The 12,928-nt window shown below is 39.2% G+C and overlaps 1 protein-coding gene across 20 annotated transcripts in view; it reads right to left on the bottom strand.

Moving 5' to 3' along the window:
• Positions 1-12,928, bottom strand: part of BBX (BBX high mobility group box domain containing) — a 132,291-nt gene that overhangs the window by 34,743 nt on the left and 84,620 nt on the right. For all 20 annotated transcript variants that reach the window (XM_088156545.1, XM_088156513.1, XM_088156573.1 and 17 more), the window contains 2 exons: positions 8,130-8,197; positions 2,180-2,260 (listed from right to left, as the gene is read on the bottom strand). In XM_088156545.1, the coding sequence (XP_088012671.1) occupies positions 2,180-2,260; positions 8,130-8,197 (149 nt within the window). The remainder of the gene's footprint in view (positions 1-2,179; positions 2,261-8,129; positions 8,198-12,928) is intronic.

The raw sequence follows: 12,928 nt of genomic DNA, 5'->3' as shown, positions 1-12,928 counted from the left end.
GAAAAACAATTATGCTTGTATTACCTAACTCTTCAGTTTCAGTATCACACTTCAACATGCTATATTTATAATCTGTCATAAACAGACTCCTGGTACTCCAGAGTATGCAAACACATCCCAGCACACCCTTAGAACAAATATTATCTGCTTTCCAGGAAGCACAAACAGGTGATCTGTGAAATGGTAATCCTGAATTATTTTTCAGAAGGAAAATCTCCTAGGATCAACAAAACAGTCTTTTTTTGAAGGGCTTTTATTTGCCTGCTGATATGTCAAAGAAGGGTTAGCAACAAATACTTAACACTGTATTGTATTACACAGTTCAGTGGAGGACCTGACACTGCAGAATGGTGGTGATGACAGAGCACAAATTGCTACTAAGCAAAGACGATAAGTGTGGACAGGAACACAATATGTGCAGGTATTTTGAGATACCAGATCTATCCCACACACTAAGGTAACTGCATTTCATACTGTTTAACTTGTGTCAATCCATTTTGTTGCAAATGACACCCTCTGGTTAATGTTAGATTTCACTACAAGTATCAATTTTTTTGCCACTGACACACATACCTAGCATGCACTGGTTAGGTGCACCCTCTAGACAGGCTGTTTAACACCCTGGAAAAATAAGACTAGCTAATTTGCATTTCTAATTACTGATCGTCAGTAAGCTACTTCTAAACCACACGTGAACTTGTTTCCTGGCACCCACTGAAATTTTTCTTCAGCAGGTGAGGAAGAGCCAGAGGTCAGAAGAAAAGGAGTATCTGGTGGCACACAATTCCTGCCTACTACCACACGGGCCTGGCATTTCCCTCCTTCAGTACTGTAAAATGAACTGAAACAATTAGATGAGCTAGTATTTGTCTTACTCTTTTAAAGATTCAGCAGTGAAATTCAATATAAGACATTGCTCTACTGACAGTATAAGCACACAGAAGCATCTCAGAAATACAGGAAGATGGATGTTGAATCATTACCACAGAAGTGTCATAAGTGATACTGGAATTAACCAATTCTAAGAAGCCTGTAAGTATTGCTTTTCATTGCTGGCACACCAGGCATTTCCTCTTCCTAACAAGAAAAGCCAGCAGGCTGTTTGAGAGCCTAATTACAGGTTACCTACTTCACTCTGGCCATCACCTTTAATCAGAAATAAAGGATCAGTGCTCCAATTTATTTCTAATACATTTGAAAGACTTGGATCTTAAGTTGGAACTCAAGGGCTTGTGCGCTGATGTTAAAATATCCAACTGAAAAAAAAAGTCCTGTTTCCTGTGTGCTATTGCAATGTATCTGCTTCAGAAGTGATGATGTTTTAGGGAGGAGTAAGAAGGTGCAAAGGCAATGGATAATAAAGACAAACAAGTCAGATTCACAGCTGGTGTGAATACAGGTAATAAAAAGTCCCTACTAGACAGAATTTCTTTCCATATATGCTTACTTAAAAACTACCCAGTGCCCTGTAAAATCAGTACCCATACAACTAAATATTTCTGTGTCATGTATTATGATGATTTCAAAAGTTGGAACAATACCAAGAAACAAATGATGCTTGCAGAGGGCTAGAGTTCCTTGCAATCTCATTTTTGTCAAGATCTTTCTATCAATGAAATCCATTAAGACTTGGATGAAATGGTTTTCTTTCTTCAAAGAAAAAGAACGACAACACACCACAGTTGCACTTGTAGCAACAACTGGAGTATGTTGACAAAAATATTATACGTTGCAAAGTTAAAGCACACTTGCATAGAGCTGTTTGGCGGTTCTAGAAGAAAATTTTGGAAATTTAAGAACTACAATTATTTTTGAAGGAGCCGATGACTAAAGCAGCCACACTAGATTGGAAACATAATATAACATCCAAATACACATTAAAACCTTAGTTAATAAGGCTCTAGTATAAACGTAAGTGCAGGAATTACAAATCTCCAAATTACAGCTTAAACCACAGTTCCATTATTGCACTTGGGTTTCCACCATGGTCCTAAACATATTGTCTTGCATTTCGAGTCCGACCAATCTGATAAATGATTTAACAGCCTAAACCCAAGAATGAGGGAACAAATAAAAGCATCAATTTTATTTAAAAACATTGGATTTTTCTTTCAGCTGAACATCAGCTGCTTCTTAAAAGGAAGCACTTAGAAAACAACCCTTTTTTAAAGAAACTCACCTCTGCAAACTGAAACAATGATGATTTTTGACAGGCTTCTGTAGAATTAGATGCATCAGACTGGCAAGTACTAGAGGAAACCTGAAACAAGGAGAGTGCAGAGTAAGACCTCAAAGGTGTTTCTCTCAAGCTAAAAACAACAGTGAGCAAAACAAAGCATTTAAGAGAAGAAGGACAAGCTAATGTTTCACAGTCCTGGAAAGATTAAATCATATTTATAGACGAAACCATAGTTTAGCATCCATTTTCATGCATTTGAAAACTGTCTTAGAAGAAAGACCACAAAAATGCTAGGGTTTTCTTCTCCATTTATGATTCTGAACTTGTCAGAATAGTTTTATGCAATACTCAATGGATTATACTGGGCTACACACAACTATCTTGTATTGCTGGTGATACTAACACTGCTATATCTGTAATTTGCGCTGTAATTCTGAGTAAGATTACAGAGAAGGTAAAAAATATTTTGAAGACACAGCTGATGACAGGAATACTAATTAGAAAAATAATCTCCAATCATAACAGCATGAAAATAAGTAGATAAAGGTAGCACAAACCTAAAATTTCTCAAATCATGTACCTAAACACACATTTTAGGGGTGCTTTTGAGAAGCAGGGCAAGAAAGTCATTATATATGAATACGAAATACAAAGAAACGACTGTTCAAAACCAAAAGCCTTACCTGAATTAATACAGATCTTAGCCATAGTATTCTTATTAGCTAGAAATGTGTTAACCAAGCATTATTCTGTAAAGGAATTCTATAAAATGTGATATACTCATTAAGTGTCATGTTTGAGTGTAAAAGATTTACATGTGTAACTCCTAGGAGAATGAGGTACTGTTAGTATAAAATAAGGTATGTAACATGGCTTGTAAGAAACAGAAAAAAAGGAAGAAGGCTTTGTAAGATTTTAGAAAATGTCACAGGATGGAAATTTTTTTCCCTAACAACTTTCTTCCTCGCAAAATTTCAGTTTATTTAAAAGATTAAAAAATAAATGTGGGGCTTTTTCTAAACAAGTAAATCAACAGCGTTTATTGGTGAAAGCACATGAGATTTAGCTACTGACTGCAACTGTTGTTAGTTAGCACAAAGCCCCACAGCACAAGTAGGCCTACTGACATGCAGCTTGCCCTGCTGCTGTTTGTCTGACATCCTGAAGCACAGCAATAGCAACAGCAGCATTCACTTTCAGGAATCTGCTACCCACCTCCCCTGGAAACACTAAATCCAAGTGTAGCAACCCACAGGCCAAGAGGAAATATACCCATGTGACAATTTGCTTACATATACCAACAAACTTCTTTCTTCCCTGCCATAAAACCCAGCAGCAACAGTGACTCCTGTGATCTCTATTTCCACTGTATTTATTAAACACAGCAAGATGTTTTATCAGTGTACTACAGGAGTAGAGCAACCCAAAGGGCCACAAAAAATGTATTTTTAATGTCTATCTTCTACCTTTTTAGTAGTTTATGCTACTGTTTTCACTGATGTAATGTTTATTACTGACTTTTATCATGTTTCTGTACAGTCTGTTTAAGATGTCTGTGCCTAACAGTAGTCTGGACTACTACCAGGAAAGCACCTTGCTGCTTTTTGAGTGACCCATCTCTGAAGGTCTGAGACTCTGCAGAAGTGTAAATACGTAAGGTTGCTGCTTGCACGTCTGAGCACTCATTTGGTTATTTCAGGCCACAGCACTGGTGGGATTCTTAAAGGAATAACCAAATTTTGGACTTGTTTCCCGTATTTTCTGCAGTTCAACCAGCTGCCTTACACTGCTTAGCTCTGAGATTGGAGCCATCGAGCCATGGACCCCAGGAGCACTGTGCTGGAGTGGCAGTGCTCTTCCAAGAGGGGCTATCCTGGCTCAGCCCCCACAACACAGGTGCTGGCGCTGGGCACAGTTTATACACCTGCTGGTACAGGAACTGCTGTGGGAGGTGTGAAGCCCAGTTTTCTAGTTTTGTGTGTACAGGACAGACTGCTGGTGCTCAGTAATTCAGTGGAGATTTTGTGGTTGGAATCACTGTGCTTTTCCCATCAATTCCTGCTGCTCTTTAAAAATTTAATGCCGTTGCCTTTACTTGGCAGAGCTCTAGTTTGAGCTTGTTTCTTCTACTCTGCTGCTCCCCAAACATTCTTGACCTGTGGGAGACTTGCTATCTCCAGGACTTCTAACCTTTGCCAGGCTGAACCTGACCAAAGCATTAAAATAATTACCAGAGGGAACAGATGCACAGATAGTGCCATTTTGTACATCTCATTTCCTGCTCTAATAAAATGTCCTCAACGCTCCATTTCTTCTCCTGTTTCTTCCTCCCAGCCTTCCCTCATGCTGCAGAGAGACTTTCCACTTCTGATTCACACTGCACAGACCCTGGCACCACATGCAAGATAGCCTTTTGCTCTCACAAAGAAGGAAAGCACAGGCCTTCCTTTCCCCGCAGGTTTCCATAACGTGCTCTAAAACGATCTCACCGAACACGGGTGGAGGAAAAGCCCTGGGACAGCCGCGCTCTGACCGCGGCGAGGCGCTAGCGCTGGCAGACAGGCAGGCTCTGGAGGACGCTCCGGATTTCGGGATTTGTGGGCAGTAACCTACAGAGAGAGTCCACTAGGTGCTGCTGTAAGGCAAGGAAAGGGCCTGACGGACGAGTAAGGGAGATGAGCAGAGTAGAGGACGGGCGATCGAGGAGCGCTGCTCACCCGGCTTCAACCTTGCTGCCAATTACCTGCAGAGAGGACCAGGCTTTGCCTGGCACAACCACAGCAGCTGGAGCACACCCGTCCAGCATCTCTGCTCGGGTGTTCAATAAAATATGCCCATACACCGCTGTCTTGTGTAACTGATGAAAAATGCAATTGAAAAAACTGATCCAAAATGCAGGGGGAAAATCAGTGCATATCCACGTCCTTTGCCGACTACCTGTAAGGTCTGTAGCTTCTCTTGCCTATCTGCTTAGTGACTTAGTAATTCCAGCTACCAACACTGAATTCTGTTATCAGAAGAGAAACTCTCTGGTCTATTAAGAAGCTTTGCAAAAATATTGGGAACATACTGGCAACGTACAGAGAACTGAGTCCTCAAAACCATTTTGTAAATATCATTTGTGCTTCTCTCCATCCTCCTGCTGATAGGTCACTTGGTTACTTGACATCTGGGTTCTGACAACTTGAAGATTAAACAATTCACTTGAAAATCCCCTACCCATTCATTTAACATACACGTGAAACAGAACATCAGCAGGTGTTGAATACTTTTCATTGGATTAACAGACCTCTAAGTACAATGTCCTTCATCCTCTCTCAAGTGCTGAGCAAAACTGTGCCAGTGTTGCCCTCCCCTCCATTAACAACTGTAAGATTGTAAGAGCATAGAGACCTATGCTTACAAGGCCACTCAAGGCTGCATAACCGTACATAGGCACAGCAGTCAATATGCACGTTGACAGGTAATCCTGTGTCTGGCAGATCCCTAGTTTAAGCACCATATATGTGTACATGTATCTTAAGTGTATATACACATTTTAATTATAATTTAGACTACGTGCTGTAATTTAGAGCATTCTTTAAAATATTACAGTTTTTTAAATATGACACTTCTTTTTTGAAAAATAAAAATGCCAAGGATTTAGATGTATAATGTGTATTTATATACCCAGGTGCATATAAAAGCAATACACATATTCATAATAAATCAACTTCTGAACCTCTTTCACTAACCATACCTCTGTAGTCACCTTAGTACACCATATTCTCTCCCAGTGTGTGCATACCAACTCTAATACAACACAAATGACTCCTCTCTAATGAAGAGCAAAGCAGCTTCCCAACTCTACAACGAATTCTTGAGCTGCTTTCTGAGTCTGTCATACTAGCTCCTAGCATATTCTGCTAACCTCCCAGATGCTGGTTTAAGTGTGAGACCATAAGCATGGAAATCCAACCATAGATTATCCTAGAGGCATGCCAAAATGACCATCTTGTATCTCCTCAGTTCACACACCTGAGAATGGGACGACAGAAGAGCTGGTCAGTTATTCAAGTCTAAATAGATCTAGGATCATCACTGCATTTGAGGAACACATGCCTAAGAAGTATTTGCTCTGTATCTATTCATCACTGAAACAAAAGGAAATACAAGGAAAAATGGAAGACACACCAGGGCTGCCACACAAAAGAAACTGAGAAAGTCTCTCAGCACCTGGACACACAGCTAGAGACTTAACTCCTGCTAACAAGCAATGAGGAAGATTGAACTTTGTTCATTTGGGTCCCTTTAAGAATTACAATTACCCCAATTGATCTGGAGGATGTATTTTATAAAGGGAACTCTCAAAAAGTATCAGAGATGTGTAATTTCCTGGGAAAGTGCTCTGTCCCTTAACCACTTGTCAGATAGGGTAGGACAATTAAAATACAGTAACTGACTAGTAAGTATGGGCTAAATTATAGCCCATCACAATTCTAACAATCCCCCCAACTAGTTTGTCTGGGCTGTATTTATGACAATTATTTTCCTCTACAATTCTTGGGAAAGCAGATTACACAGCTTGCTTCTTTGATGTGGAGGGCCAGATTTCAAAATACTACAGAGGAGTAGAGTCTAGTTTATACATAAAGTGAGTAATTCATCACAAGTTGTACTGCACGCTTCTATGAGGAAAAACGGGATTTACTGAGGCACACGGGAAGTGTGTCTTTTGCTCAAAATAAGGAAGTTCTGATTGAACGAACTTTCATGCACTAAAACAATCACACAATGTGCTTTTTGATTTGACTCTAAATCTACATGTAGATTTTATTCTTACATTGCCATCTGAAATCATACTACTGAGACTCTTGTAAAATTAAGACACCTCAGCTCCCAAGGTCATAGCTAAGACCTTTTTTAAAGGAAAGCAGTATCTGTGACTCCCTCACACTTAAATGTAACAGCACAGTAAAAGCAGCTTCTATGCTCCAAACTGAGAGATTACAAGTTTGAGAAGTACAAGACAGTATAATTTTAGCACAAAATAATGTGTTTCTTTTCACTTCTCTGTCAACTTGGCTTGAAAGTTTATTATTTCTCATGCTGCAGCACAGAAGGCCAGTACCCACACAGCAGAAAACTTCCATTTGCACACAAAACTGGTGTGCAAAGGGCATTGAGGAGTTCTGGCACTACAGGAGCAATACATCTCAAATGCACTACACATATAGATTAAGTTAATTATTACTTTTCCTCCCAATAAAAACAAGAACAAGAGAGCTCTTTCCTAGAGCTAGAGATCTATGACAGTGACTACTTATTACGCCCAACAAAGAAGCCACCTTTTGAACAATTTTCAAAGTCAGCTTAATAATCAGTCTAAAGACCAGAGATCTCTGCACTACTGGAGAGATCACAAACAATTACTATACTCTTTTGTAAAAACCTAAAACACGTTTGTGATGGCAACTGAACTACAAACTTTATGAACTTCTTTTTAGACATAAGGATTTAGTGAATAGGAGCAGACTGTAACCCTTCAATTACCTGTTAGCACTTGCATGGTTTCAGAATGCATATACAATGATGCTGACTTTGTAGGAAATTATTTATTTATTTATCTGTTAGTGCCAAGGCCACAGCTGTGTGACACTGCACAAGCATATAAAATCCTTGCCCAGGAAAGCTTGCAAACCACCTGCTTGTTAACACAGTCACTGTATTTCAACCCTTTTACCTCCAACAATGTTCTTCATGGGACAGGCTTGACTGGTGTGCTCAAGTATCAGCAGAGTTAATACTGAACTATGCTCAACCTCTGCATTCACAGCTGGGATACAAGACTCGCACTTCACTCCCAGCTGAGGTTACCTGAGATGTGTCCTACTTTTCATTCCCCACTGGTCAAATATTCCCCTTACAAATTCTTTAAACTGAGAGTTTGTGAGTAAAGAGAGTTCCTTACCTCTTGTGCAGTAAGGGCATGTTCCCCTGCTAGAAGCAGCATACTCAGGCCTCCCATTTGTGTAGGATCTGTTAGAAGAGTAAAACAAAGTCTTAAGTTGATTCATTTGCTTATTTAAAAAACCTACCACTTGCACCACTAAAGCCCCAGAAGACTACTTGTCACAGACACTCTCAGCAAGCTGCCATAAAAGGCAGTTCAAGAGAATCACAAATAACCATTTCTGTACCCTCTGGGAAGGCTTTCAAAGCTGTTTGAAGGATTTAATTGGATTTGTGTGCTTAACACCCCATTGCATGGATTTACAATTCTACTGCCAAAGGTTTTATGTACTACAGAGATGAATATCTTTAAAACAGTAACTGTAATGATCTCAGACATAAATATACACAAAGATGCTCTAATAATGCACAGGTTTATAAGTCAGTGGATGCTCCTACCAAGGGAGTGGTTCCTTCCTTGGCGACTGAACAAATAAAAGGATGGAATAAAACAACATGATCAAGCTCTGAAGCAAAATTTCTATTTTCATTTGTCTTTAATTTAAAGCTTTATTTAGTGGTGAAAAATGCCAGCCTGACAGCTCTGAAGCACGAAGCCAGAACAGCACAAGCACTGGCCAGGCAAGTTGCCTGCCTACTTGTTGCCCTGCCAATACAATATATAATTGAGAAATGTAAAATGGAGATAGAAATGTTCTTTCTCCAAGTATTTGATACTGACAGCTTTTCCCCTCCAGCCTTCCTGCACCTCAGGAGCTCAGAAAATGACAAGAAGTGAAAGCAATAAACTCTGACACTGCATTACTCATGGAGTAGTTTTTCCACTCAGAACAGTGGTTGCTCTTCATCACTATGAAGACTAATTGTCTGATTTTGGGAGAATGCCTTGGGAGCAATGCAGGCGCCTAATTTAACAGTGTCATGTAGAGACAGGGAGACAGACAGTGGCCAAATGTCTCATACAACAGCCACAATGTGAATGGAATTTTTTGATCTTTTCGGCTAACATGAGCCAAATCTGTACCTGTAAACCTCCAAACAGTTTAGTGCTACAGATGATCATGGTCCAATTCATGAGAATACTCATCGATGTTGTTTAATTCAATACCACAGATGCTGCCCAAACTTTTCCTGCACACAGCATCTCTCACTGACATTCTCAAGGTAAGTTTTTTCAAGTCTTTTAGAAAGGCATTAAATAGAAACAGAGGAAAACAATGTAAAAATAAACCAACTACACTACCAACCTACACTACCTCATGGAGAGAAGAGTGGCTTATTATTAAATAGCATTAAACGGGCATCCTAAAGAGCATCTAGCATCTCCAATATTCAACTGGAATTAACTTTTTCCTTCACCATACTAAACAAACAGAACGCACGTGAGGGGTTTCGTGGTTTTTAAGTTTGCCTTTTAAAACAAAAAATAAAAAATAAAAAAAATTTTAAAATCACACTTCTATGAAGAGACAAGGCACAAACAGAAGTGTAGGATCTAGTAATAAGAAAAGACACAGAAAATATGAAGGGCTGGTAAGTATTTAAGCACAATTCAAAAGTGAAGTGATCCTGTTAGCAACAGCACGCTTTGCCACCCAGCAGTTGATCAGAAACCAGTCAGTTCTTCAAACTAGAGGACATCAGAGCAATTAGGATATCTTGAAAGATAATGCTTGAGCAGGCAGTTAATTTGGAGGAAGCAGAGACTGGAAGAGATCTCCAGGCCCACCATAAACTTACTGAGCCCCATAATAAACAGTAAGGCCTTGGCTGTTTGCTTTCTACTTTCTTTACTCCTTTTGGAAGGCATTTGCAGGATTCAAATCTTCTAAGCATTAAGGGCTTTCTTCCAGGTTTTAGCTTAAATATTATCAGGGCTAGGTAGCACATGTTTTTTCCTGGTACTCTCATCTTTAATATTAGTAACTGTTTCCCTAAATGGTATCTCCCTTTTCTGCATTTAGAAGACTTGTCCTACTCCTCTTCCACTTGTTTTCCTGGTCTAAACAATTCAAGATCTCCCAATGTCATCAAGCACATCCATCTCCTGTCATTTGAGCAATTCCTGTAGCTCTCCTCTGCGGTTATCCCAGGTGTTCATCTTTCTTGTATATGAATGACCAGCATGCAACCACATCAGATGAGGGGGCTCCTGAAAACACTTTGCCTTATGAACTGCAGTACAGCACTTTCTTACACTTGCATCACCCTGATGACTCCCAGCTGCTCTTTTGTGCTTTATTTTTGTTACCTGTTGGTCCTTTTCCCTCTCCCCAGTTTTGGCCATCTCAAGAACACCCAGTTTATGACTGTAAAATTCTTGCCCCTCTTCTAAATATCCATTCGGTAGTTTTAGCTTTCTGCCTTTCAATTAAGTAGCTTATCATAACAGAAGAAAGATGGAAGTGTGGTTTAGCGTTTTTCTCCCCCAGGTAAGCAATTACTTAAAGTGTTTACTTAAATATAAAAATTAAGAGAAAGGAAAAAATGACAGATGAATTGGAAATAGAAGTTCAATGTGATGCCTAAACAACTTGAACACTTATGCTGCAGCTGTAAGAGAGTTGGTGCTTAGGTATCTGCTCACAATAAAAAGAAAAATCCTTCCACTAAGGTTTCCAATTACAAAATAACTTCACCTAAGGGAAGACAAAATGTACATATTCAAACACTGCCATATGCTTATAGCACCTTCTCAGCACAATTATGTTTCTCTTCAGGCACTAGGAGCTTACTGGTATGAAGAAGAATTTTAAGGGATATTTTACAGAATTTATTCTTAAATCAACAGTACTGGGAAAAAAGCACACACATTTGACTTGCAGAATAGCAGCAATTCATGACTTTCTCAACAGCTTCTAATACTGATGAAACTTAAAACCATCTCTCTGTTTGGGAATGACATACTTTGTTAGTACTGGGATGGTTACAGACTCAGCAGGCTGGCCTGTTCATCATAGCCTTTTCTCAGTCAGAGGAAACAACAAACTGAGGAAGTACTATGCAGGAGGAAGGCCAGCAGGAACCACCTTGAACCAACTTTTACCTGGGTGCATAATTAAGCTTCTTTCTAAAAAACAGAAACTGTGTTTTTATAGGGATATAGCCTACTCTAGAAGTGGTTTTCTTCCAGCTTTTGCCTCACTAAAAAGCATTTTGGCACGGATGGTTCTCTTCTGGAGAAAAATATGCAAGTACTGGGAATCTGACACATTTGTATGGCAAAGCTTTTGCAAACAGTGGTGTTCTTTGCCCTACACCCTAAACAGGTGAGCCATATTATGAGTAAAACATGGTCAATTAGAGCTTCCAGGCTGGATGATCAAGGACACCACCAGTGCATCTGCAGAACCTCAATGCTGGTGCCACACCTCAGCTTCTTGACATAATGTTAGGTCAGCATGACAGACTTAAATGTGGCATGGTGATTCTTGTAAAGCCAAAAAAGGACACAAACAGCCTGTCTGGGACTTAGACAAACACAGTAAGATCTTACTCTCTACATATTAGATTTTCCAAAATAAAATGTAATACACAAAAAGAAATTAAGACATGATTAGCAACAAATGACCAACAAATGAAACAGATTCCCTGGCATGATTCTATACTTGTATAAACCCTGTCCTGAGGAAGTTACCTGCCTTGAAGATACAAGTAGATCAGTGGCATTTCAAAGGTAAACGTGTTTTTGAGGTGGTTCAGCTACGTTTCAGTTCATCAGCTAGTATACAGCCTGGATTTTAAAGAGATTGTACTGGGTAGAAGAGTGTTGAATTGAACTATCACGTGAAGTCAAGCAGAAAGGAGCACAATAAACATATTTAACATGAACTGGTAGGTAGCTGACAAAGCAGTAATTCATTTGGCATGGCACACTTGTCATGATGTGGATGCAGCTAACATCTCTGTCAGAAACTGTCTTTGTTTTATGAGCTATTCTTATACCCAAGATATTGCCAGCCTTCACTGGCATGAGGACTGGAGCAAGGTCCTTATGAATTACTATGCTCATTGACTCAGCCTGCAGAAAAAAAAAAAAAACCTAACAAACTATCACAGGTAGCACTAAAGAACTTTCTTCAGAAATTAATGGCTCTATAGATAAAACAATGGATTAGTTTCTAATTAATTAATTTCTCTGTCCCCTATACTGATGGGTGTTGACTCAAGACCTCTGTACTCAAAAACTCAACATTAGGGTAGCCCAACAGGAGCACTGGGGGATGGATGAGAGGTTGATTAAGGCTTGTTACTTGTTTTTTGTGTTAAGTCAATAAATATTTAAGGAGCATATAAATGACTCCTCTAAAAGCAAAATCAGAATGGTCTGCAGGGGCTTGTGATTTTTGGAACTGCTCTCCCATATACCAGAGTGATGTAGCATGAAACACTTATTTTGATCACATTTCACAGTTCCTTAAGAACCAGAAGAAATTTCATTACAGGAATTTTCATACCAGTATACTAAGGTATACATGCCTCTTTATCCCTTTTCATTCTTTTACACTTGTCTCATAAAACCATTTTCTACTCTCCAGCTCACAATCTCTCTAAGCAGGAAAGTCCTATCTGCTACACACCTGTCATAAACCAGGTAGGACATAAAAAGTTTCTAATTTTATAAATAATCATGCATATAAAACTTTAAACAAGAAAAAAAAAAGGGAAAAAAGAATGGCAGGGATTTTTTTAACCTTTACTGCTAGGTTCTTAAGCTGCCAGTATTTAACATTAATGTCCCTGTATTTCAAGGTCACGATTACAACAGTTCTGCTATTTATGGATATCAGGGAGAGA

This window comes from Sturnus vulgaris, chromosome 2, assembly GCF_052056855.1.
Source record: "Sturnus vulgaris isolate bStuVul1 chromosome 2, bStuVul1.hap1, whole genome shotgun sequence".
Classification (NCBI taxonomy): domain Eukaryota; kingdom Metazoa; phylum Chordata; class Aves; order Passeriformes; family Sturnidae; genus Sturnus; species Sturnus vulgaris.
This window is presented reverse-complemented; position numbering and strand designations above follow the sequence as displayed.